The sequence below is a fragment of the Nicotiana sylvestris genome, chromosome 6 (genome assembly GCF_000393655.2).
Source record: "Nicotiana sylvestris chromosome 6, ASM39365v2, whole genome shotgun sequence".
In the NCBI taxonomy this organism is placed as follows: domain Eukaryota; kingdom Viridiplantae; phylum Streptophyta; class Magnoliopsida; order Solanales; family Solanaceae; genus Nicotiana; species Nicotiana sylvestris.
The window spans coordinates 148,294,514-148,320,915 of NC_091062.1; the positions used below are offsets into that span (position 1 = coordinate 148,294,514).

Consider the following 26,402-nt stretch of genomic DNA (forward strand, 5'->3'; position numbering starts at 1 on the left):
CAGCTTCTGCAGCTCCTGCTGAACCTCCCTATTTTCGCTTCTGCAATTGATCCGCCGTTTCTGCGGCTCCGCACCTGCGTTCCCACACTCGCAGGTGCAGTTATGACAGTAAAACAGCTGAAGCTGCAACTCCAAATCCCAAAAATCTTTCCGTCAATCATCCGAAATGATCCCGAGGCCCCCGGGACCTCAACTAAACCTACCAACATATCCCATAACTTCATTCAAATTTGTTTCAACCTTCAGAACGCTCAAAACAACATCAAAACATCTATTTTTAATCGGATTCAAGCCTAAGAATCCAAAAAACTCTAAAAATACACTTTCGATAAAAAAAGCTATCAAACCTTGTCCGAATGACCTGAAATTTTGCACACACGTCACATTCAACACTACGGAGCTACTCTAACTTCCGAAATTCCATTCCGACCCTCGGATCAGCATGTCACTATCGAACTGAAAACTTCAAAATTCGACCTTTCGTCATTTCAAGCCTAAATTAGCTATAGATCTCCAAAACACAATCCGAACACGCCCCTAAGCCCGAAATCACTCAATGGAGCTAACGAAACCATCAGATTTTCATTCTGAGGCCGTCTTCACACTGTTCCGACTACGGTCAACTTTCCAACACTTAAGCTCTCATTTAGGGACTAAGTATCCCAAAACTCTCTGAAATTCAAAACCGAACATCCCGACAAATCAAAATAGCAGAAATAAACTCAGGGATAGCAGTTAACAGGGGGCGTAAATTTTTAAGACGACTGGCCAAGTCGTCACAATAAGTAACTATACTATAGACTACTATATGCTTTGGTATAACTATATATGTTATATTGATTTAAATCTTTAATATATATATTTGCTTTATGTTTTATATTTTAATTAAATAAAATAAAAAATAATAAAAGTGTCTTATGATAAATTTTTAAATTCATTTTTCTCTTTAAAATAATTATAAGACTTTGGACTATCCTTTTTGGTAATTTGATACTCAAAAGTACTTTTTAGAAAAATTGGCCAAACACAATTTGTTTATCAAATGTTACAAAAAGTTTTTCTTAAATGAATTGGCCAAACACAAATTTTTAATTTTTTGCAGCTTGGCCAAACACAAATTTTTATTTTTTTGCAGCTTGGCCAAACGGGCTCTATGTATTGTCGTACCGTGCATTTTCTCTTAATTTTTTTGTTTCTCAATTGGACTAAAGCCCATTCTAAGTTGGCACACGTGGCTCAGCCCATAAACCTATCGGCTTTCGTCCAAGACCCAACGGCGCTAAATTGCAGATCCCCCACAAGTGGCGGGAAGTTTCATTTCCTAATGTAATGTGCTCAACAGTCAGCAACATTACATCAAATTATCAAAAAGGAAAAAATCTGCTGATTTGGTTCCTTCACCAAGCCGCTACTTATATATTCCGAACCTAGAAAACTCTCTAGTTAGACGGCGAGTTCCCTTTTAGATTCAGGTTAGAAACCCTCGAATTGGAGCCATGGGTAAACACTCGAGATCCAAATCCTCGTCGTCGGAGCCTCCATCGGATAGTTCGGAGGAGGAACAAGTCCAGGATCAGGTCAATGAAGAAGAAGATGAAGAGGAGCTTGAGGCCGTCGCGAGGACCGCTGAGGACTCCGACGAGGAGGACAATGACGCCGCCACCGACGTGGCAGACCAAGACGATGAGGATAATGAGGTATGTTAATTAATTGTTGTGTTAGGGTTTTTTTTCTTAGGTTTTGGTCGGTCTGCCGAATTAATGCCTGATAACATGTCTCATTCCACTAATGAGTGGGCATGCTAGGGTTTTTAGACTGAAGTTGTTTTTTCAAGCATAAATGCACATTCTTCAAATGATGTATAAGTTTGAGCAGCTTTCATGTTTTGACAAGCTTTAAGGCTATTTATTTTTTAAGTCACCCGGTTATGCTATGCTACCTGTAGGAAGAGGTTGCAGCCAATGAAATCTCCAAGCGCGAAAAGGCCAGGTTGAAAGAGATGGAGAGGATCAAGAAGAAGAAAATACAAGAAATGTTGGATTCACAGAATGCTGCCATTGATGCTGACATGGTATCTCATTCAGAATATTTGTTGCTGGACCTTTTTGTGTTCTGTTTTAGTTAAGAGTGTGCTCAATGCTGACATATCTGTGGCAGGACAACAAGGGAAAGGGGCGACTGAAGTATCTCTTGCAGCAAACTGAGCTATTTGCACATTTTGCCAAAAGCGAGCAGTCCACCTCTCAAAAGAAGACCAAAGGAAGGTATGGGTAACTTCCTATGAGTAACTTAGTTTGATCCTTTCTTTGTTGTTAGCTTTGCTGAGTTTGCAGCTGATCCCAGAGACTTATAGAGCTTGATTGCTCCGAGCAATGCATTTTGGCTAATCCGCTAGAATTTCTTTGTTATTTGATGGTTTATGTTAAGGTGCATGGAGTGAGCAATATGGAACTGAGGTTCAAGCAAGAAGAAAAAGATATTACTAATTCTTTTATGTTTAGCTATTTGATACTTATTTACAATAGAATGATATCTTCGTTGCCTATTAGTGGGAGTTAATGTGCAAGTGTTTTCGCAGCATGAAATCAACATTGCATACATAGACATAGCTATTTTGGTGTCTTCCTAAGGACTTTCATTTTGTTTGCTTGTTTGTTAAGTTGCTTGCTTTATGTTACCTTTTCAAAAAAAAAAAGTTGCTTGCTTTTCTTGATGTAAAACGATGCTGATACATTGACGGACTTCATTGACTCCTTATGTAAATAAACAGGCTTGATTCCTTTTCTGCATGTTCTGCACCTTCCTGGTGTTTTATGTCGAAAAATACAGCTTGGTTTTAGATTTGGCTGCTACCATGTGGTTTCAGATGGTTATTTGTGTGGATGTGATTCACGCAATATGCATTATGTTGTGTCAAATAAAGGGGAAAGTTTATGCATTAAACGGAGGTACTTCTGCATGTGGATTCTTTATGAGCCAATTTGATGATCTTTTCTTTCTCCAGGGGCCGTCATGCATCAAAAGTAACTGAAGAGGAAGAAGATGAAGAGTATCTCAAAGATGAAGAAGACGGACTTTCTGGGAATACACGATTGGTGGCACAACCCTCCTGTAAGATATAGGGGTGCTTGGATGGGCTTTTAAGCTCGTCAAACCAGCTTTTAAGTTATTTTTAGCTTGTTTTAGTGTTTGGCAAACTTAAAAAGTGCTTAAAAGGACTTGGCTTTTAGGCTAAAACAAGCTAAAAACAAGTTGGGTTTTGCTCAACTCATCACTTTTTAGCTTTACAACTATCTATGTTTGACCAAGTGTTTTACTGTTCTGTCCCTTATAATGTTCTATAATTCCTAAAATAAACTTCAGAACAAAAGGCCTAATTTAGACATTTCTTTTCCCTTGTTTCTTTCGTCCACCTTTCTTCCATCTCCGCGCTCTTCCATCTCTACCATTTCGCCAATCTTGAGGTTTGGTATGTAGGAAAATACTTTTTTTTGTGTGTTGGATTTTGCGCGGTTTCTTTGATTTTATATTGTTCCTTAGGATTTAGGATTAAAAAATCAAATACCAAAAAGGTCCAAAAGCTCTAACCCACTTTTGTGCCAACTCGAACAATATGGTTCTGCTCTTCATATCTCCGAACTTTGCTGTGTAATTTTTCACTTTTGCGGCTCTATATGAAGCCGGCAGATACCTTGCAGGCCTCGAAATGTTTTCATTCCTAAAGCTTTAATTATTTAGTAAATTTCCTTAATATTAGCATCTATTGAAGAACCACATGAATTGAAACTATTGGAGTTTATATTGTTTGATTACCATTATGTATTGCTAGTAAGTTAACTTGAGCATGAGGAAAATGATATATTTTTTAATGAGCTTGCTTTTCTCTAGTTAATTAGACATAAATTAAACGTAAAAAAGAAGAAAAAAGAATGTATAGAGATTAAATATATACATGCCAACAACAACAACAACAAACCCAGTATATTCTCACATGTGGGGTTTGGGGAGGATAGTGTGTATGCTGACCTAGAAAAGCCGTTTCCAATAGACCCTTGGCTCAGAAAAGGTGAGAAGAAGAAAAAGAAGAAAAGGCCAATCTTAACAAACATGTCATGTAAAATAGGGACATTCAATTTAAAAAGAAGGGTGAGGCCAATAGTTGTTTCTTTAATCAGCCATCAGGAAAATCTGGAAGATGATCCCTCCTTGCATCTTTTGGGTTCTTTGGACAGAGAGGAATCGCACATGTTTTGATGGAGTTTCAACTCCTCATTTTTTGAAAGTGAAAGGTCTAGTGTACCTTTTTAGTTGAAGCAACCTAACCCCTATAAATAATGTTGCCTCCTATTTAGATTTTATCGGTTCACTTACTTTGACTTAGGCCATACTTTTGCTCTTTTGTTAGCTCTTTGGCAGGAAGCACATTGTAATGGAGCTAACAATGGCATATTTTGTATTTCTGTATCTTCTGGATGCCATCGGTGAATCATCTTACTTCATCAAAAAAAAAGTTACTCCCCTACCCCCCCCCCCCCCCCCCCAGAAAAAAAAACACTTACCATTTAGTTCTTTGTATCTTTCTTTGAAAACTTTCGCATATCTTTCAACCTCCTCCTCAATTCTCCCTTCCATTTCAGCAGCAATACTTTTTAAGTCACTGCGACCATACTTCTCACAAGCCCTGATAAAGGTATTGAAGTCTCTTCTACTCCATGTTGAAAACACTTGTCAACCTCCAACAACAATAAAGGTAATTATAATCCTAGGATGAGTTAGTAGAAACACTTACCTCTTCCAATAGTCGCTCCTTCTCCTCCTGCTCTACAGCCGTTAAAGGCTCTCCTGCATCTTCAGGTTCTTCCACCTCTATAGTGTCTTTAACCTGATTCTTCTGGTGTGTTTGCTGGAATAAGTAACAAATATATACATGAAATTACACAAATTATACTAGTGCATAAACTATAAAAATATTTTATTTGAACAATTTAGAATTAAAAATATGTAGTATCAGCTCCTTGTGTTAACAGATTTAAGGACATTCACTAATTTTAATGGAAAAAGCTGCTTATCAGCACTTTTTTATCACAACTTATTTTCAACTACATCACTTCTATCCAGATACATAACTGCATATTCATAAAACCAGCTCCAACACTTAAAAAGTGCTTTTAAGCACATAAAGCTTAAAAGTTGATGCACATGTATTTGTCATATGATGTTGTTACTAAACCGTGTAAAATGAAGCTGTTACGAAATTGGGAGATCCATCTTGAGAAAGCTCAGATCAGATACACGAGCCTAGGTCCTACTTATAAGAAGTTCAATTTATCATCCTATAAGGTGTATAGTTTGTGTAGCTCCGTTCAAGGCTCTTTAGTCGCGTTGTCATTACAAGTAATAGTGCTTCTTTAGTCAAGTTGTCATTACAAGTAATAGTGCTTTGTTATACATGTGAGTAACTGATGCATGGCTGCACAGAAACTGTAGTCATCATTGCAAGTGCTACCTAGGAAGAATTCATGATGTTTTTATTCTATATAAGGTGGCTAAGGAAATAAGCAGGGTTCAGAAGGGTGGAGGTTTATCAATACCTCTGATCACCTTAGGGTTATTGAGCATCATTATGGACAAATGTGAATTTTAAAGAAAACCAAACTAGTGAGGTTTCACGTATTGAATTCTCCCGTACTTTCTTCATATTAAGCCTGCTCAAAGCTCTAAACTTAAGTGCATTTGGGAAGAAACGTCATATTAAACAGTTGAAGCTGTAAATGCATTGGATAAATGCTTCTATCTCAGACAAATTTTCTCTGTTAATGCTTTCATTTCTTTCTTCTTTAAGCGTCCAAAGATCACATCCATAAATATTTTGTCAGGTATTCAAGGGAAGATGAGGGATTATCAACTCGCTGGTTTGAACTGGCTGATACGACTGTATGAGAATGGGATAAATGGAATACTTGCTGATGAAATGGTTAGTATGGTCATATGCAACTGTATTGAGATGCTCCTTTCTCCCTACATTTTGTAATTATTACTTCTAGGAGAAGCATCATCATTTAATCCTCTTATTATTGCATAGGGTCTTGGTAAGACATTGCAAACCATCTCCTTGCTGGGATATCTACGTGAATTTAGAGGAATAACTGGTCCTCATATGGTTGTTGCTCCAAAATCGACTCTTGGCAATTGGATGAATGAAATCAAACGTTTCTGTCCTGTTTTACGTGCTGTTAAGTTCCTTGGAGATCCTGATGAAAGGGTAAGCAACAACTTATATTGGTTCTTTTGCTTTCCTCTGATGAAAGGGTAAGCAACAGCTTATATTGGTTCTTTTGCTTTCCTCTTTTGCACATTGCATTGCTTGTTCAGACTAGTCTTTTATATTTTATTTACAGAGATACATACGTGAGGAGTTACTTGTTGCGGGGAAGTTTGATGTGTGTGTCACAAGCTTTGAGATGGTTATCAAAGAGAAGTCTGCTTTACGACGCTTTACTTGGCGTTACATCATAATTGATGAGGCACATAGGATCAAGAATGAAAATTCTCTTCTTTCAAAAACAATGAGGCTCTACAACACTAATTATAGACTACTTATCACGGGGACACCACTTCAGGTGATGCTTATTTTATTATTTTCCTTGCATGTAGGCTGTAATTCCTGATTTACTTGACCTTTTTATTTCTGCATCATTTTTTTCAATCTCCTTAAATGCAAATTACTTATCTGAAATTTCAAACTAATATGATATAATGATACTCCAACCTTTCATGTTCCAAATACTGCTCCAACCAAAGAATTACTTAAAACTATTTTCCAACTAATAATGATAAATAACCTGAGTAATACCTTTGATTTTTAATTTTTAGCTAGTCAAGCGTTATTTCCTATTTTTATAAATCAGTTTCCAATCTATTTGTTGTATCTTTGCTGCGATGCCGATGAGCATGTTATCTTAATAGTCCTCGGTGTGCATACATATGTCTGCATTCCAGCCTAATTGATGTGCGAATTTTGTGATATTACACAGAATAATCTTCACGAACTCTGGGCGCTTCTGAACTTTCTGTTGCCTGAGATATTTAGCTCAGCTGAGACTTTTGATGAGTGGTTCCAGATTTCTGGTGAAAATGACCAGCAGGAGGTGGTCCAACAGCTACATAAGGTGTGTTGATTTCTAGTACGTAGTAGTTTCTATAATTGAGACCAAACAGTCATCTGATACATGCAGTTTGAATCATCCCCCCCCCCCCCCCTGCTCACCAAAAAAAGTATAGAACAAGGTTATGGTTGAAGGGGTGAAGACAGAACAACAGTTACCCTATGACCTTGCTGCAGATGTAATTTCTTTATTTTGAGACATCAATGTCCCACTCGCAAATATCTTGCTTTGAACTTTGAGGGAGAAGCCTTGTAAACCTAACCTGAGTTTTCAACTTTGGCTACTTGGTCAGGTCCTCCGTCCATTTCTTCTTAGGAGGCTGAAGTCTGATGTGGAGAAAGGCCTGCCTCCCAAAAAAGAAACAATTCTTAAGGTTGGTATGTCCCAGATGCAGAAGCAGTACTACAAGGCTCTGCTGCAGAAAGATCTTGAGGTTGTCAATTCTGGAGGAGAGCGCAAGCGTCTTCTCAATATAGCAATGCAGCTACGTAAATGCTGTAATCATCCATATCTTTTCCAAGGTGCTGAGCCAGGACCTCCATATACAACAGGAGAGCATCTCGTAGAAAATGCTGGTAATATTTTGATTCCTTTGGATGCAGTGTTGGCGTCTATTTGCCGTTTCTGCAGCAGCTTTTTACTTAACTTATAATTCATGTGCTTGATGCAGGGAAAATGGTTCTTCTAGATAAGTTGCTTCCTAAATTGAAGGAACGTGGCTCAAGGGTCTTAATATTTTCACAGGTTTCCCCCTCGAATTTTCTTTGGTTTTGTTGTGCCTATCCGAAGTTTCAACAGCTTTCTGGATGCTCAGCTTTCGGACTTACCCTTTCTTTTGATTTTCTAATTCAGATGACAAGGCTATTGGACATCCTTGAAGACTACTTGATGTACAAAGGTCACCAATATTGTCGGATTGATGGAAATACTGGTGGTGAGGATCGTGATGCTTCTATTGAGGCTTTTAACAAACCAGGGAGTGAAAAATTTGCATTCTTATTGTCAACCAGAGCTGGTGGTCTTGGTATCAATCTTGCTACAGCAGATGTTGTTATTCTTTATGATAGTGATTGGTGAGGATCTCCTATATTGTAGGTTTTGTCAACCCAGGAGAGAGGACGGTATCTGAATCTTGTCTTTACATTATTGAAATTGCAGGAATCCACAGGCTGATTTGCAGGCTCAGGACCGAGCCCATAGGATTGGTCAGAAGAAGGAAGTCCAAGTATTCCGCTTCTGCACTGAGGTTCGAATTCTTTCCCTGATGTGTTAATGCACTGAAAAGATGCTGCTTTGGGATCTTCTGGTGATGTAGTGAGACATGCTTTTCAATTATTCATTCAGTATACCATTGAGGAAAAGGTGATTGAAAGGGCTTACAAGAAGCTAGCACTTGATGCATTGGTTATCCAGCAGGGGCGGCTAGCAGAGCAGAAAGGTGAGGTTATCTTTGCATACAATTTCCTTCTCTTTATACTGTTTGATATGCATATGAAATCACTGACTGTTTGTATCATGTGATGCATAACACAGCTGTTAATAAGGATGAGCTGCTGCAAATGGTGCGATTCGGTGCTGAAATGGTTTTCAGTTCCAAAGATAGCACCATTACTGATGAGGATATAGATAGAATAATTGCTAAAGGAGAAGAGGCAAAAGCTGAACTTGATGCCAAGATGAAGAAGTTTACAGAAGATGCTATCAAGTTTAAGATGGATGACAGTATGCACTTTGCTTCCTGATTTTTTCTGTTTGCCTCCTGCAATTTGTTGTGCTGCTTTAGTTATAAGATTGCTGACTTTATGCAGCTGCTGATTTGTATGACTTTGGTGATGAGGAGGTAACAACGCTTGTTCAGTTTTCTGGTGACTCCTTGCTTGGTTAGCTACTTTTCTGTGTGTTTCACTTGCCTTTCTGCCTTTGTTTGGGTCAATAAAGGATAAAAACAAGGTGGATTTCAAGAAAATTATCAGCGACAATTGGGTAGAACCTTCAAAAAGAGAAAGAAAGCGCAAGTATGCTTCTTATGTTGCTGAATTTTACCTTTTATGTACTGAAGCTTAGTTTATCATCAGTTAAAACATGACTCTCCTTTGCTGTTAGCTACTCAGAGTCTGAATACTTCAAGCAGACCATGCGTCAGAGCGCCCCTGCAAGACCTAAAGAGCCTCGAATTCCTCGGATGCCTCAGCTGTAAGTCTGTGTTTGCACATTTTTCTACTTTTCTGTACTACTTTTGTTCTCTCCTGATTCTGTTGGGCCATACATAGTAGCGTTTTGAAATGAAGGTTCCGTGACTCTATGTCTCTGGCAACCTCATTACTTTTTCTCCTAACGACAGTTCTGGTTATCCTTATCATTTGTAGGCACGATTTTCAGTTCTTCAATACACAGAGACTGAGTGAGTTGTATGAGAAGGAAGTGCGCTATCTTATGGTTGGTTAAGCTTTGTATTTCTCAAGTTTTTCCATTGCCACCCTTTCGTGTGTTTTTTTGTGGATTATATATTTGTTACTTATTCCAGCAAACACACCAGAAGAATCAGGTTAAAGACACTATAGAGGTGGAAGAACCTGAAGGTTTGAGACTTTTATTTCCATTTAAAAGAACTTCAGTTTTTTTTTCATTTCTGTATGGGGAAAATTTTGGGCCTGCTTCTTCTGAATATGTTTTCAAAATGTTTCATGTATATAGATGCTGGAGATCCTTTAACAGCTGTAGAGCAGGAGGAGAAGGAGCGACTATTGGAAGAGGTAAGTGTTTCTACTAACTCATCCTGGGATTATAATTACCTTTATTGTTGTCGGAGGTTGACAAGTGTGATATCTAGGGATTTTCAACATGGAGTAGAAGAGACTTCAATACCTTTATCAGGGCTTGTGAGAAGTATGGTCGCAATGACTTAAAAAGTATTGCTGCTGAAATGGAAGGGAAAACTGAGGAGGAGGTTGAAAGATATGCGAAAGTTTTCAAAGAAAGATACAAAGAACTAAATGGTAAGTGTTTTTTTTTCTGGGGGGGGGGGAGTTTAAATTGTGATTAAAAAAGAAACAACTATGCTTCACCCTTCTTTTTTAATTGAATGTCCCTGTTTTACATGACATATTTGTTAAGATTGGCCTTTTCTTTCTTGTTGTTCTTCTCCTCCACACCTTTTCTGAGCCGAAGGTATATTCGAAACAACCTCTCTACCTTCACTAGGTAGGGGTAAGGTATGCGTACACACTACCCTCCCAGATCCCACCTATGGGAATATACTGGATTTGTTGTTGTTGTTAAGATTGGACAATGATTAGTGTTACAAGTATTTGGAACATGTGAGAGAACATTCAACTCTTTTGACACAGTTTTTGGTTTATGTTCTTGGAAAAGAGTTTCTGAAGTAGTCTGGAAATCTTCTTTGAATATTGATGTGTGTGAATGCATTTTTCCTGGAAACAGAATGAAGTTTGGATTGGAATCTTGTTGAACTAGAAAGTTAAAATTGCAGCATATCATTTTATAAAGCTATAACTACAAGCCATTTTTCAAAAAAAAAAAAAAAACTATAACTACAAGTCTGCCACATAATTAATTCCATCTCCATTGTGAATATTGTAGCAATTCATTAGAACTACATGCATTAGACTAACAATACATTGTACAATAGCAATATAAAAACTGGAACTAACAAAAAGGTAAATAAAATTTTAGTCCTTGAAAGAATAGAATAAGATGAATGAAAAAAAAGCATTTTGGTCATAATAAAAAAGGAGGAAAACTAGATGAAATTTTATTTTAAAAAAAGGAGGGGTCAAAGTGATAATGTTGACAAGTTTATGCGCAACTGGGGAAGAAAAGGGTTATTTCTTGGTTTTGGTTCAGAGTAGAACAGATTTTTTAGGTATCTTCGTGTTCCCAAAACCCAAAAATTGATTTTGAAACCAAATAACTTTGTTCGGGTTTGATTTTTGAAAATGTCTTCCAATCCAAACACAATTGAAAAGAAAACTTGTACTGCGTAGAGTAAGTGGGTCGCATGCAACTGTTTTGTACTATCATTTTCTTGAGTAGGAACTTTTTTTTAAAAGAAAGTGCACTGTTTAGGACAAGTAAGATTACCAATAGTAATTTGGGATGGGGGCATATTTAAAGGTTTGTAATATTTATTTTCTTCAGTTTATGTGCTCTGCTAATTTATGTCACAAAAGTAGGATAGAAAATTCACTAGGAAGATCTTGATAGTTGGGAGAAATATAATTATTTATGTCGAGCATGTAGGTTTTGGAGAACTGTAGTTTAGTTTAATGGATGTGATGCTTGCAGATTATGACAGGATTATTAAGAACATTGAAAGAGGAGAGGCTAGAATTTCACGGAGAGATGAGATTATGAAAGCAATTGGTAAGAAGCTGGATCGATACAAAAATCCATGGTTGGAATTGAAGATCCAGTATGGTCAGAACAAAGGGAAGCTGTATAACGAGGAATGTGATCGTTTCATGGTGAGTGGACTGAAATTCAGGGGTGAACTTTTAGGATTTAATCCACTATCAGGAAAATGATTATATAGGTTATTTCTATAGATATGTATGGTTCACAAGCTCGGCTATGGAAATTGGGATGAGCTGAAGGCTGCATTTCGCTCATCACCCTTATTCCGATTTGATTGGTTTGTGAAGTCTCGTACCACTCAAGAACTTGCCAGAAGATGCGATGCACTTATTCGGTTGATTGAGAGGGAAAATCAAGAATTTGATGAGAGGGAGAGGCAGGCACGCAAAGAAAAGAAGCTTGCAAAGGTTAAACTATCAACCTCTTAACTCATTCTTGGAGGTAAATATGTCTGATACTAAAAAAGAATTTATATCAACAGAACATGACTCCATCAAAGCGCACCTTGGCAAGACAGGCAGCTGAAAGCCCTCCTACTTCGAAGAAGCGGAAGTAATTTTCAATGGATGGCTATGTCATCTGGGTAGGTATTTCTTCTTTGAACTTCTTGTTGCGCCATTTACCAATACTTTAAAAGAGTATCATTTTTGTCTAACCATGGTTGTTCCTCTTTGCAGGGAAGTAGGAAATGAGAGTAAAAATGAGCACTAAATTCATTTCGTGATCTAATCATCTGGTACTTAATTAAGAACGTCATCTAATGGATGCTTTCTGTTTTTGTCATTAGATACCTCTGGCATTTTTGAAAAAAAAAAGATCTGGTATTTTATGCAGAACGTCATCTGATGTTCTATCCTTTTGGTATGACAATCATCAACTCAGGGGCATTGAGATTCTGTCCAGGACAATATCAGACCGGCGGAAGAAAGAAAGATTGCAATTTGTTAGTCCACTGATAAATGCAAGTCCATTAAGATAGTCCCGTAGCTAATTCTACATTCCGACGGAGGCACCTTAATAATTTGTTGTTTTTAACTGGTTGAGGTACGGTAGCACTTATGAAGTGACGAATCTACAAGGGTTCTGAATGATGGCAAGTAATGATATCTTTTTATTTCCATAATCGTCTATCCTCAAGTAGCAAATGATATGATTGCGTAGTGTGTGTTGGTGTGATGCCAAGAACAGCCTTCGTTCTCCCTTCCCTATCTTTATATCCATCATATTGTGCTTTTTTTTATTTAGCATATCATATTGTCACCTATATTTGTCTATAAAATTGACAATTTTTCTTTATTTAGCATGCCATATTGTCACATACGTTTGTCTAAGAAGTTGACATTATTTTTTCAAGACAAATAATCTATATTATTTCTTATTATTTTATGAATATAATTCGTAATATGAGTGGAACAAAATTTTCTAAAAGATTCTCCTTCCTTTCTCTTTCTAGCTGTGTGATGCATGTTTGCCAATGCAAACTATTGCTGCATCAATGTCTTCTTTATTCCCTTAACTTCCTCGGTTATCTATATTAGGTGCACGTGTATTCATCGCTTCTGTTATTTACTTTTTCTTGGTGGATGTGTCTATTTAATCTTTCGATTATTGTTTGACTCAAAAGATATTGAAACTTTTTGAATAAATCAATCAAAGAAAGTGAAGGGGTAAATTTTAGTTAGACATAATAAATTTCAGATCAATGAGCTAATTGAAATAATAGTATATGAGATACAAATGGAGTAATCGATCTCATTGAAATTCTTTATTAGGGCTCCCATTAATTAATGGGAGAGGCAGTTCTACATGTTTTTCAGGATATTATGTCTTTCTTCTTTTATTATGAAGATTCCAAGGAGAGAACTAGGGAGAGAGGACCTTTGATATTCACTCGGTCTGACACTCTCACACTATGTCTGTCTTTGGTCGTCTTTTACACGTTATTTCTTCTGACTCGACGAGTGTCGAGAGTGCTGATTGTGGAACAGACCATGTCATCTTTCGTTGCCTTGCCGCCTGGGCGGGGTGTTGATCAGCTTGACCACAACGGTCAGATTTTGACCAATACAGTTAGTCCATCCGTCTGTCGGGGTCGCCCCCTATCGGGCCAGGCAGACGGATCATGATTGTTACAAATTCCAGAGAAATCTGACTGCTTGATCCTTGGTTGTACCTTTTAGGTTGCAAGTGAGATGATGGCGCTCTTCCGATATCCTTGGACCGTTGCGACCGTTTCGGAACCGAAACGTCGTTTGGTATTGAAGCGTTGTTTCGTGGTTGTCGCCATTATGACACACGTTCCTGGGGAACCGAAACGATTCGTGCCCTATCAGATTCGATTGACGACTCTTGGGTTTCGTGCTTGGTGGATTTATGTCTTTTATAAATTGAAGGAACATATCCTTTGATTGACATACTTTTTTGCCCTTTGCTTGAAAGAATTTTGCTGAAATGATTTTCTTCCTGATACTTCGAATTTTCATTCGCCTCCAATTGGTTGAAAACTTTCGTCCTTCTTTTCTATTGTCTTTTTGCCACTCCCCCTTGACAAAATGGCTGGTGATTCTTCTCGCACTGATCTCCCTATCGCAATTATAGCGCCAGAGAATGTTGCTCAGGCCACTAAAGGAGTAGAAGTGGTGGAGGATGAGGAGGTCCCGTCAGTAACCGAGATCTTGCCTCGTCCTGGAAGAGAATGGAATGACTTCTGCAGCCGTGCCGGGGTGGAACCGGAACCAGTCCCCTCTGTTTTAAAAGAAGAAGACCTTGCAGAGTTGAAAGCTAGGTGGGGAATTCCCAATTACGTTGATATGCGGTCGACCGTAGGGGATGACATAGTACATTTTGACCGTCCCGGGTACTACGTGTTCTACGCCTACCCCTTTCTTATTGGATACACACTTCCTCTCCCTCTCCTGGTGGTGGATTTCTGCCATTTTTACGAGGTATACCCTGCTCAACTTTCGCCGTACTTGTACAAGCTATTCCTTATGTTGCTCAAGTTTGCGGAGCTCGCTGGTCGTGAGATCACTTTGGATCACATGCTCGGTATCTTCGCCCCTCAACTCATTCGCGGCACGATGCTTCACATGCGTCCGCGAGGGTTGAAGAGTCTGGTGGTGAAAATGGACGACAGGGCCAATCGTCGTTTCTACGAGATTTATTTCTATGTGCGGACTGAGCACTTTGTGGCGGATCCAACGGGGTTCTCTGAGAAGTGGAACTTTGCACGTAAGTTTCTTGTATTTTCAGTCGGCGAGAAATCCGACCGCTTTCCGTTACGGTACTTAAACTTTTATTATGTTTCTGCATTCGAGAAATTGCCTCCTCCATCTGTCGATGGTATCCGCGAGTGGGTGAGCGCCATCCTTCCCCATACGGCGGGGGTTCGCACCTGGTCGACCTTTTATGAAAAATTTGGACGCAGGCCCCTTACAGGTGATATGTCGTTTCTGTATGCTATTTTTCCTCTCTTTTTACTTAGTTTCTTATATGCTGTTTGTCGATGCCAGGGAGAGTGCGAAGAGCGAGGGCTCTTCCATTGGGTTTTCGTCAGCCGACATTGTCTGCTCGCCTTGTTGCAGCACCTGCCGCTCGACCTTTGTCGAGGGCTGCTACAGTCGAGTCAGCAACTGTGATTATACCTGAGGAGGCCACTTCTCAAACTGAGGTTCCAACTCGTGTTGCTTGTCCAACGAGTGAGTCTCCCTGTGCTAAGGAAGAAGAAGGGTCGTCCAAAAGGCGACGAGTTGAATTCGAGGCAGCCCGTCTGACTGTAATTCACCTGGACGACTCATCCTCGACAAGATCTGGGGCGGGGGTTGACACCGCCCCACCCGCAGCGATGGAGATAGCCGTCGTATCTGCCCCGTCGACGGAGATTCCTGCTACTGTCATTGATCAACAACCTGTCGCGACGAGGGGCTAGATTCCCGAGGCTGCTGTTGTGGTTTCGGAAGTACCCTCGTCCTCCGTACCTGGTCGTGCCTCCTCCTCAGCTGTTGAAAGAGGAAAGGGCGTTGTGGTCGACGATTATGAGTCCGAGTCGGACCTCGATCCTAATGATGTTAGGATGTTTGAGGAAGGTGTTACCCACTCGGTGTTTCGTGCGGGAGTCCCGACCCGTATTCTTGAGATTTCTTCGGATGTTAACCTGCTGGGGGACACGGAAGATCTGGTGACACAGTTCGACATTTTGTGCTCCGCCGCCGAGAACGAGGCTCTCCAGAATGTTCCTGATATCAATTTGATGAATGAGGTGGCCGCTATGGGCTTGAGAGTATGTCGCACTTTTCTTTTATACTTCTCTCATTTTTCTTGTTGATATGGCTTTAACTCGTCTTCTCGTTTTTCAGACGTACATGGAGGAAGTGGAGAGTATGCGCAGGGCCGACATTCGGGCCAAGCTTTTCTTGAAGATGTTGGAAAAGTATCGACGCTATCGCAACAAGTGTCATGAGATGCACGAGCGACTGAGGGAGAATCCTTGTGCTCGATCCCTGGCGAGGAATTGGAGAAGAGAGACTAGCAGTTGATGGAGGCCATTCGCAGGAACAGTATGCTCGAAGAGCAACTTCACGCGAAGGATGAAAAGCTCGAGGTGGGAAAAGGGGTGGCCGCAGAGTGTGACTATCTGCAGGGGAGACTGAGGACAATGCAAGCCGAGATGGACCAGAATCTTATCAAGGTCGAGGCGATGAGTGCAAAGTGTATGGGAAAGATGGCCGAGTTGGAGAGAAAGGTCGCCGGGTTGGAAAGTATCGAGAGTGCCTGGTCTGCGGCTTCAACAAGGGCGGCGGCCCTGGAGAACACTATCCGCGTCCTCCAGTCCGAGCAGGAGTCGGAGAGAGCGAAACGCTAATGGAGGTGAGGCTTAAGGAGCACATTGGGGAGATCGACCGGGAAGCTTCGACCTTAGGTGATTGGGTCGCCGCTCTTGAGGCAGAAAATGAGCGATTGTTGGCTCAGATTGAGTCTTCCTCCGCCACTGTTCCCCGCCGCTTACACGAGTTTTGGGTTCATGCTGAAGCTCAGCGAGATATATACAAGAGCCTGTGGGAGGCGGGCAATGTTACTGAGGCCGAATACGAAGGAGCACGAGCAAAGGCACGAGAGGCTCGCATCAACTGTGGTTATGACTCTGCGACTCCGGAGGCCGACGAGGGCGCGGATGATGAGGGAGAGCTTCTTGGAAATGATGGCGATGAGGACGCCGAGTGAAAGAATGCTGTCTTAGTCTGTTTTTTTATTCATCGTGTGTTGTCGTTGTTCCTTTCTTTTTTTTTATTGTTGGCTTGGGCCATATGTAATATGCGACCGTTGGCGCGACGACTTTGTATAAAGAGGAATTTTCTCGTTATTATCTGCCTTGTGCTTTATCTTTGTTTTCGCTTTTCGCGATTTTGGTACGGGATAGATTCCTGTATGACGAGTCCCGGCTTTTCCTTCCCTTTTTGTTTTGTGACGGCACTTGGCCTTGGATATATTTCGAACTTTTCTCTTTGGCGATGGCTCGTGGCCTTAAAGGGTGTTATTTTGAGCTTATCGAAATAGTAACCCGTCATCATTCGATCGAGGTCGAGCTCTTCTTTTTAGGGAAGTCCCTTGGCCTTAAAGGGTGCTATTTCGAACTTATCAAAATAGTAACCCGTCATCGTTCGATCGAGGTCAAACTCTTTTTGTTTTTTGGCGAAGGCCCTTAGCCTTTAAGGGTGTTACTTCGAACTTATCAAAATAGTAACCTGTCCTCATTCGATCAAGGTCGAACTTTATTTTTTTGCGAAGGCCCTTAGCCTTTAAGGGTGTTATTTCGAACTTATCGAAATAGTTCGTCGTTCGATCGAGGTCGAACTCTTTTTTTTTTTTTTTGCGAAGGCCCTTAGCCTTTAAGGGTGTTATTTCGAACTTATCAAAATAGTAACCCGTCATCGTTCGATCGAGGTCGAACTCTTCTTTTTGGCGAAGGCCCTTAGCCTTTAAGGATGTTATTTCGAACTTATCACAATAGTAACCCGTCGTCGTTCGATCGAGGTCGAACTCTTCTTTTTGGCGAAGACCCTTAGCCTTTAAGGGTGTTATTTCGAACTTATCGAAATAGTAACCCGTCATCGTTCGATCGAGGTCGAAGTCTTCTTTTTGGCGAAGGCCCTTAGCCTTTAAGGGTGTTATTTTGAACTTATCGAAATAGTAACCCGTCGTCGTTCGATCGAGGTCAGACTCTTCTAATTGGCGAAGGCCCTAGCCTTTAAGGGTGTTATTTCAAACTTATCGAAATAGTAACCCGTCGTCTCGATCGAACTCTTCTTTTTGGCGAAGGCCCTTAGCCTTTAAGGGTGTTATTTCGAACTTATCGAAATAGTAACCCGTCGTCGTTCGATCGAGGTCGAACTCTTCTTTTTGGTGAAGGCCCTTAGCCTTTAAGGGTGTTATTTCGAACTTATCGAAATAGTAACCCGTCGTCGTTCGATCGAGGTCGAACTTTTTTTTTTTTGCGAAGGCCCTTAGCCTTTAAGGGTGTTATTTCGAACTTATCGAAATAGTATCCCGTCGTCGTTCGATCAAGGTCAAACTCTTCTTTTTGGCGAAGGCCCTTAGCCTTTATGGGTGTTATTTCGAACTTATCGAAATAGTAACCCGTCGTCAGTCCCAGTTTTTGGAGAGTCAGGCATCTTTCGAGGGAGTCCCGGTTTGCTTGATATTGTTTGCATTGGAGGGCGTAATGTCGGAGAGTATGAAACTTTGTTGTTTCTCTTATGTTCATTTTGTGCCCATATTGGAGTTTCTTTGCCTGATTCCGGCCTTCCGCCCTGAAGATGTTATCGTCGGGCGATTTTTCGGTTATCTTGTAGTAGTTTCTCATTCTTTAATTAAGATGTTTCTTTGCGCGTTCGCCCGCGCGACATTTGTATTCCTGCTTGAGCAAAGGGCAGAATGTGAGTCAAAATTATATTTTCCTTACCCCCATCCGATGGACCGGTGAACGAGAGCAGGTTTGTAACATTGCTCATTTTGTTTGGCATTTCGACGGTTGATGGGGCGAGGATTTTTAAATCCGGTTACTCTATTCAGCTCTCTTTCCCCTTCTATGCTGCAACTTTGTCCTGCGTGGGTTGGGTCTTGCCTTAGCGCTCTTTCTGGTGGGTAATCGTGTTTCTTGTCTTTGATCTGGAAGAGACTAGGAAACTTCACCAAGAAATTCCCACAGACGGCGCCAAATTGTTTGACTCAAAAGATATTGAAACCTTTTTGAACAAATCAATCAAAGAAAGTGAAGGGGTAAATCTTAGTTAGACATAATAAATTCCAGATCAATGAGCTAATTGAAAGAATAGTATATGAGATACAAATGGAGTAATCGTTCTCGTTGAAATTCTTTATTGGGGCTCCCATTAATTAATGTGAGAGGCAGTTCTACATGTTTTTCAAGAGATTATCTCTTTCTTCTTTATTATGAAGATTCCAAGGAGAGAACTAGGGAGAGAGGATGGAGAAAAAGCCCCCCCCCTCCCCCATCGAAGGTTCTTCCGTATTATATATAGTCATGTGACCTTTGATATTCACTCGGTCCGACACTCTCACACTATGTGTATCTTTGATCGTCTTTTACACGTTATTTCTTCTGACTCGACAGGTGTCGAGAGTGCTGATTGTGGAACATATTATGTCGTCTTTCGCTGCCTTGCCGCCTGGGCGGGGTGTTGGTCAGCTTGACCACAATGGTCATATTTTGACCAATACATTTATATTATCGGATCAAGTTTCCTATTATTCGAGCATTTAAAACAATTCAATGTGGCACATTTTAATCTAACCTACTGTTGGCTTAATTTTCTCACCAATATAAAAAAGGCGAGCCTTCTAAGATTGTTTATTTATAATCTACTCGCTTCTTCAATTTTAACCGGATAAGTTGATAAATATATTTCAAATTAGCGGAAGTTAATTGTTTTTGCCTTGACTACTTTTTAAATTCAGGGAATGTTTCGATGGATTGGTACGACACTTTAGTGCGAGCAAAAAATCAGTAAATGAAATCCGACCTTTGGGATCTACTAGGGACATTCATCCCAAATTTTAGAAAAGGGCAATGACTAGTACTAGAATTGTGTGAAATGTTCTGTTATTCCATTTTGATGAAGTGGTTTCAAAAGGTTTTGAAATTCCACTGGAAATCTGTAAGCATAAAATTGAGTATGAACATAACATCATAAAATGGAAAGTAAAATAAAAATCTGTGAAAAAAGTCGGACAAAGATAATACTACTGGACATCATGAGTCATGGCTTGTCCCTTCTGATGTACTGTACTGTCCTGTCTTTTTGCAAGTACATGTTCTCAAACAATAAGTGTTCGCGCTATTAGCAATATATAATCTTAAATTCATCGTTGAGTTAGTCTTTTACACATGTTATCAGTACTGCTCTTAAAATTTTTGGTTGAGCTTTTGCATTTGAGTTTTAATTAACATCAAAAAATTGAAGCCAAGTGCATGGTTAGCGTTGTCATCAACAGTTTAAGTTTGTGCTAACAAAAGTCATTGCAAAAATTCTATATCCTCATTCTCTTCGCATTTTGCCTTTCTGCTTTGTCGAGTGAATATATCTTTGTTTATTGGACCACAGAAAGTTCCCAATTGGATAAATCCAACCTCCTTCTCCAACTAATCAGACGCTTAATTCCTTCTGGATTCAATCATCAATAGAAGAAAGTCACTTTCTACCTGGGAACTTAATCAAGATTTTCCTTATCCCACCTCCACACATATTTCTTTAATTGCATATCCATAATCAGAAGTCAGAATTTGAACCTTATGGATTCGGGATTTTAATTAGTTCTTTTAAATTATTGGATTCTAAATTAACAATTTGTATATATTCAATGAATATTTTAAGACAATTCAAAATTTGGATCAAAGTTACTACATTCCGCCCTATACCTACAAACTAGCTCCATCTAACAATGATAAATAAGAAATGGTACCCTTATACCATTGCTTATCGTATCATGAAGCATAAAATCCCTACGTACAATGACACGTTTCTTTTTTCTTTTTTCCGTATGAGATAAGAATCATTATCATGAAACTTCTTTAGTATACACGTACACGTAGCGGGAATATATATGCATCAGTTGTCAAACCAATACTCTCATGAAATTCTGCAACAAATCCAAATATCTTTTTACAATGTTAATTTACTTGGCTAATAATGAAAATATTGCGACGTTAAAGAAATTGTTCATAATTAGGCACCATCATCAGAACATATAGAGTAGAATACTTGTGAAGTATATGTCTCTAATGAAATGAAACGACCACATTGAACACATACAGTAACATTTATACTCACTTGGATTTAAATTTGTTTAATATTGCCAAAAAGAAAAATAATGTCTGAAATGGATTATCTGCATTTGCGCTAGTAAATTGTACTATTAATTACTTACGCACTGACAATCCTAAGAAGTAGAATAAAAAAATAAGAGCAGTAAATCTAATACATTAATTATTCTTAAATGGAACTTCCAGTTCTTTTCCTTTTCTAGGATTATATTCGTTCTGCAACCTTAGCAAATCTGGACCGACGTCAAGGAAGTTTATATATATATATATATATATATATATATATGTCTCGTTGGACCTTCATTTCTCCTCACCTTAAAATTCAAAGTCTAAACAAAATCAACTCGTATATATTTACAGGAGCTGGTATCTATATATATGTATTATACTGAATTTGCCAATATTGGAGAGAGTGAGCAGAATGGTAACTGAAAAGCCGGTGGTAATATTCAGCAACAGTTGTTGCTGCATGAGCCACTCTATTAAGTCTCTCTTCTCCGACCTCGGTGTTAACACAGCGATTTACGAGCTGGACGAGATGCAGAGAGGCCATGAGATAGAGGCGGTGCTTTCAAATCTCGGCTGCAATCCAACGGTGTTCATCGGCGGCGAAATGGTGGGTGGAGAAAATGAGGTGATGAGTCTTCATCTCCAAGGGTCCTTAAAGCCAAAACTCAAAAGCGCAGGAGCTTTGTGGGTTTAGACGTTTAGTAACGTACGCCTAAACCTCTACGTATCCAACGCAAGCCAATAATAACAATAACAATGATCATATATGGTGTTGCTTTGCGTTTTTTTTTTTTAAATTTTTTTAAATAATACTCTTAGTTAGAGTTTGGCTACTAATTAATTACTTTTAGTATGAAAAAGGAAAAAAAGTTAAAGTGCGTGTATGTATAAGGATTAATCTTATATATACAATGACAGATGTAAAGATTTCTAACACTATTTGTATATTAACTTCTTGTAGTCTGCTTTATTTTTAACACTTATTATGAACACTTATTTGTAACTATTTTTTTGACGATGCCCGAGTACTGTATAATTTATTTTACACTATTAAGAGCCTCTTTGAATTGGCTTATTTCAAGTGCTTCTAATCCATTTTGTAGTATTTTAATAAAGTAAAAAAAAGTATTTTTAAACATTTGTTTTAAAGTTAAAATGACAAAAATAAGCCATAACTCAAAAACTAGAATTTCTAACTTATGATTTTTGACTTAAAATTCACTTACAAGTTATAACAAGTCACATCCAAACAAGTCCGGATTTAGTCGGGCCCCAATATAAGTACCGGAAACCGAGCGAGAAACCAAAAAAAAAGTCACGTCCAAACGGGCTCGAATATAGAGTTAAACTCTATGTAAAAAAGGAGAGCGCGAGAGTATATTCCAATGACCCTATTTTTACTAAAGTAAAACACATGACTGAAATTGAAAGATACAAATGATGATGGAATTATAATCCTTGAATCTAATTCAACACGACATTTGGAGACTCCAACAAAGCTATGAGTGTTTTATCAAAATCATGACCTTAGTTTGGAGTCAATTCTAGGTTTTTTTGAATTGGAGAATTTTAATTTTATTTTGACTTGGACGAGCTTTCCAAATTAGGAAACAAGAATCGGGCCGGTGATATAACCGCCAAAGAAATCCAATAAAATCTGCTGGATTTAACAATTGGCCCGATTTGAAATCGTCTCTTCCCCTATGGACTCGAGATTTAAGCGAATTGTCAATGCTGTAGTCGGGAAATCATGTCCAATATGCCTGAGCCGGTTACACCATCGGAAAGCAGCGGTTATTATCCCATGTATGCACGCCTACTGCATCGATTGCATCCGCAGATGGAGCCATATGAAGCGAAAATGCCCTCTCTGTATCTCCGACTTTGATTCATGGTTCTCTAGAATCAGTTTCTCCTCCGGGACCTTTAAGAAAGAGAAATTATCAGCTCCTAACGAGACTAAGAAATTACGCTTAGGGTTTGCATCATCTAGGTCGAGAGATCGTTTGGTGGACCAAAGGTTAGTTTTTATCCTTAATTGTCCATCAGGTTTAGCCATAACCAAAAAATTAACTTTAGTGTTAAAAGTACAATTAATTTGAAGTGCCCGGAAGTTGGCTCGGATTATCCCCCAAAAATAGTACAATTAATTTGTGAGTTTTTTCTTGTACAGAGCGATTAGGAGAAGGAGAGACGAGCTGAATGGTTTTGGCTCCAGAACGAGGCCGTTCCCAAGGCGGCGATCCTTTGATCAGATTGGAGCTTCAAATTCATATGATATTAACAGGAGAATAATTCACTGGCGTGCTAGGTATTTTGTCTAAATTAACATGGAAAATCCTAAATACATGGCTAGTTGTTTGACCTATCGTGATATATTTTGGTTGCAGTATATATGAAGAGAGATTGCAGGCTGTTCGGTTTTCATCCAAATATTGTCTTGTGCAGGTAATGCTCACCCCAATAAATTGACGCTCTTCACTAAATAAATTAAAGAAATTGTGGTTATTATGTCTGCTATCTTAGCTATTATTATGTCTACTATCTTGATGATAAACCTGATGGCTAGAAGTTGTTTGTCTTAACTGATTCTGCTTGAGACGTCTAAATTTGATTCTGATCTTTACTCGGTGTTTAAATTTATAGCGCATGGATAATAGGAGTGCCAAAGAAAAGATGTTACAGAGAATAGAACCTTGGATAAGAAGGGAGCTGCAGGCTATACTGGGGGATCCAGATCCGTCCATTATCGTCCATGTTGTTACCTCACTTTTTATCTCCGAAAATACACATTCAACACAACAGTATGCCGGAGATGATTTTCTTGCGCCGTTGCGACCCTTCTTGCATGAACATGCTGAAATGTTTTGGCACGAACTGAGGTATCTTTCATTATACTTCTATGCTTCTTTACTTTAACCTAGCTATTGTATACATTAGTCAAACCTTTATGAAAAAGAGTGTTCACTGACCAACTAATTGCATGACTCTAACAGCAATCAAATTTTCATCAAAGAAGTGTTTTCTTTTCTATTTGAGGCCAAGTATTCAAGTTGAACACTCCGTAGTCGATATTTTATGACATTTCTCAAAAACTAACAAAAAATTGCTATGTTCTAATAGCAATCAATCTTTTTGCTCGTACAAATACTTCTCCATTCAGGACCAAGTATCAGAATTGAACACACTGCAGTCAATATTGGGACTTTGGGAGGGGAAATTCATAGGGATATTTGCACAAATATGGCCGCATTCACTGTTTAGTTTTCCTATCCGATATACATAGATTTTACACTGATTATACATATATTATACATCCACCATTTATTTCTGGTTTAAGCTGTTGGGTTGTTGACTATTTAGGTCAATTCCTCAAATATCCAAGCAAATTGATTTGGATGTAGGGCAGGAGAATCACCTTTAAGCCCCCCCCCCCCCCCCAAAAAAAAAAAAAAAAAAAAAACCGCCTTGGGACCTATTTTGTAAGTTTCACTCAGAAGAGCTCACATTGAGATAAAGGAATATGCCAAGTATTTTCTCTGCTTAATTTAATCTCTTATCGGCATCCATGAGATGCCTCGCTTTCCTAACTGAAGCTGAGAATAGGGTCGCCCAAAGCTCTGGTTCGGTATTGTGGGTAATGTAAACAATTCCTTAGGTTTGATGTTGTTTGGCAAAAAAACTTCTGATTAACATCAGACATTTTTTTGAAAATAGATTAACATCAGACGTTAAATCGTTGTTTTTCTTCTTGCTCCAGTGTTTGGCTGTGAGAGTCGATTCCTGTCAACCATCTTAACAATCATTTGTGAACATTGCTGACCATCGGTGTTAAACTCATTGCATTGGATTCATCTCTTAGACAAAAAGGGAGAACTTCATCAAGGTTTATCTGTCAAACATTTATTCACTATTGCTTTTATAGGCAAATAAGCTCTAAATAAATAGCCCTTCCAGGCAGCGCTATATTTACTAGTGATCTGTTTAGAATTAGAAACTGCTATCCTAACTAACTACCTGAGCTACAATTATAACATAGTAAAACAGAGAATATAACTTCTTTTGAGAAAATATTCCCTATGTTATATAATTGCTCTTTTGTTGACTATTTTCAGGTAATGTCATTCCTTTTTCCTGTCGTTTTAATGTGTTTTTTGCTTTTTGGCTTCGTTCGTTTTAATTAGAAATTTTATCTGAAAAAAATTTGAGGCTCTCGATCTCTCTCTTTCTTTAGGGTGGGGATGTAATGGGGACTTGCTCTCTGTCTCTCTCTCTCTCTCTCTCAAGCGCTGTTGTTCGTACCGCATTCTGTGACTTAGATAATAATGTTCACTGTAGGTGCTTTGCCGAAAGCCCTTTGTCTATGCAAACATATGATACTGTGGTGGAGTACAAGTCCTTGGACTAATTCAGTAGTACCAGTCATTGATACATTGGCTACAATCCTAGTGTAACAATGGATTGAGATGGATAAAGGTTGAGCTGCAGCATAGTCATCTGACAATGGCTATGATGATGTTGTTGGAATCTAAATTCTTGTGGCTAATGGAAGAGCAAGCCATCAGTTTTTCTTCCTCAAGAGCCAGCTAGATTTGTTGAAGAGCCCATTATGCACTGTTCCTTGGTGGTTAGCATGGTATCTTGCAGCTTTGGCTTTGTGTAGGCAGGGATAGCATTTCTGTTCTGCATATTCATGTGATTTGTGAAGTCCAAGACATGAAGAAAAACATCACACCTGTGTGATTAGCAATCCTGCCCATTAATATGAGAGGCTGTAGAAATTTGAAATGCCAAAATTAGATTTCTGCATTGTTTAATCCAAGTGTCATTGGAATTCATCTCTTTGGAGCTTAATTAGGCTTTCGTCTGTTGCTGTTACCTGGGGCTCAGTCTGAAGAGATATTGGCAATATTTTGATTGTGCCCCCAAATGAGTAGTCTTCAATGTCTTTTTTGTTTAACTGCCACAAGGCTATCGCATTCTGCATCTGCCTTTGGTGCACTCAAGTTTCAGAAGTAAGGGTAGACAGCAGGAATAATTAACTGACTATGGCGTTTCTCATTTTATCACCTTTATTCCTTGGAACTCAGAAGCATTGTTTGAGAGTTTTTAGGTTCTCTCAAAGAGACTTACCCCCTATGTTTGAGTTCCTATTTTGTAGTTTTGTCATATTCTTTCAAGAATTTTACCGTGCACAGTCTGATGTTGATGGTCGTAAGAAATGTCATAACGTGCAAAACTCGAAAGTGGAGTAGTGCAGTCTACTCCTACATTACTTTTGAGTTACATTGAAGATTGATTTTCTTGAATTAATGTACTACTGCTATTTTTCTGTATATGTCACTATTATCAGAGTTTGGCTAATTAATTTCAACAAAAGAAGAAAGAGAATGCTAATAGTAGTTTTCAATGTTTTTAGCGATTATGTTGTAGAAAGTTAATAAGTGAAATGCACATTATATTAGATTGCTACTAGTTGAAACATAAATAACAGTAATGCAAAGCTAAAAAGA

At 38.9% G+C, this 26,402-nt stretch overlaps 3 protein-coding genes across 7 annotated transcripts; all 3 read left to right on the plus strand.

The window, feature by feature from the left end:
* The first annotated feature begins 1,275 nt into the window (after nucleotides 1-1,275).
* On the plus strand, nucleotides 1,276-12,663 carry LOC104248296 (ISWI chromatin-remodeling complex ATPase CHR11). 3 transcript variants are annotated; one of them, XR_716422.2, is made up of 26 exons: nucleotides 1,276-1,697; nucleotides 1,946-2,071; nucleotides 2,158-2,264; nucleotides 3,005-3,111; nucleotides 5,877-5,974; nucleotides 6,083-6,262; nucleotides 6,399-6,620; nucleotides 7,035-7,169; nucleotides 7,459-7,741; nucleotides 7,837-7,910; nucleotides 8,019-8,239; nucleotides 8,325-8,412; nucleotides 8,511-8,604; nucleotides 8,700-8,888; nucleotides 8,975-9,006; nucleotides 9,105-9,181; nucleotides 9,270-9,359; nucleotides 9,533-9,602; nucleotides 9,691-9,745; nucleotides 9,861-9,919; nucleotides 9,997-10,162; nucleotides 11,472-11,650; nucleotides 11,732-11,947; nucleotides 12,022-12,123; nucleotides 12,218-12,276; nucleotides 12,375-12,663. XR_716422.2 is itself a non-coding variant. In XM_009804530.2 (25 exons), the coding sequence occupies exons 1-24, from the start codon at nucleotides 1,497-1,499 to the stop codon at nucleotides 12,094-12,096; spliced, it is 3,144 nt and encodes a 1,047-aa protein (XP_009802832.1). In that variant the 5' UTR covers nucleotides 1,276-1,496; the 3' UTR covers nucleotides 12,097-12,123; nucleotides 12,218-12,663. The 3 variants fall into 3 exon arrangements, 1 of the variants encoding a protein (XP_009802832.1); XR_716421.2 differs by having other exon boundaries at nucleotides 12,423-12,663; XM_009804530.2 differs by having other exon boundaries at nucleotides 12,218-12,663.
* Nucleotides 12,664-21,301: 8,638 nt separating this feature from the next.
* LOC104248295 (monothiol glutaredoxin-S2-like) lies at nucleotides 21,302-21,583 on the plus strand. The gene has a single exon (XM_009804529.2). It carries the CDS (start codon nucleotides 21,302-21,304, stop codon nucleotides 21,581-21,583), a length of 282 nt encoding a protein of 93 aa, XP_009802831.1.
* A 17-nt stretch (nucleotides 21,584-21,600) lies between these two features.
* LOC104248294 (uncharacterized) lies at nucleotides 21,601-26,301 on the plus strand. 3 transcript variants are annotated; one of them, XR_716420.2, is made up of 6 exons: nucleotides 21,601-22,909; nucleotides 23,063-23,200; nucleotides 23,280-23,337; nucleotides 23,536-23,771; nucleotides 24,650-24,775; nucleotides 25,228-26,301. XR_716420.2 is itself a non-coding variant. In XM_009804528.2 (5 exons), exons 1-5 carry the CDS (start codon nucleotides 22,593-22,595, stop codon nucleotides 25,134-25,136), a joined length of 762 nt encoding a protein of 253 aa, XP_009802830.1. In that variant the 5' UTR covers nucleotides 21,601-22,592; the 3' UTR covers nucleotides 25,137-26,301. The 3 variants fall into 3 exon arrangements, 2 of the variants coding, with proteins under 2 accessions (XP_009802830.1, XP_009802828.1); XM_009804528.2 differs by lacking the exon at nucleotides 24,650-24,775 and having other exon boundaries at nucleotides 25,124-26,301; XM_009804526.2 differs by lacking the exon at nucleotides 24,650-24,775 and having other exon boundaries at nucleotides 21,987-22,909.
* The last annotated feature ends 101 nt before the right edge of the window (nucleotides 26,302-26,402 follow it).

Excerpts from the sequence above, each read along its gene's own strand:
- LOC104248296 (XM_009804530.2), top strand. The coding sequence starts at position 1,497 with ATGGGTAAACACTCGAGATCCAAATCCTCGTCGTCGGAGCCTCCATCG. Across the intron at positions 9,007-9,104 it reads ATGACTTTGGTGATGAGGAG|GATAAAAACAAGGTGGATTT; the intron begins GTAACAACGCTT and ends GGGTCAATAAAG. Across the intron at positions 10,163-11,471 it reads AAGATACAAAGAACTAAATG|ATTATGACAGGATTATTAAG; the intron begins GTAAGTGTTTTT and ends TGATGCTTGCAG.
- LOC104248295 (XM_009804529.2), top strand. The coding sequence starts at position 21,302 with ATGGTAACTGAAAAGCCGGTGGTAATATTCAGCAACAGTTGTTGCTGC.
- LOC104248294 (XM_009804526.2), top strand. The coding sequence starts at position 22,593 with ATGGACTCGAGATTTAAGCGAATTGTCAATGCTGTAGTCGGGAAATCA. Across the intron at positions 22,910-23,062 it reads GATCGTTTGGTGGACCAAAG|AGCGATTAGGAGAAGGAGAG; the intron begins GTTAGTTTTTAT and ends TTTCTTGTACAG. Across the intron at positions 23,338-23,535 it reads CCAAATATTGTCTTGTGCAG|CGCATGGATAATAGGAGTGC; the intron begins GTAATGCTCACC and ends TTAAATTTATAG.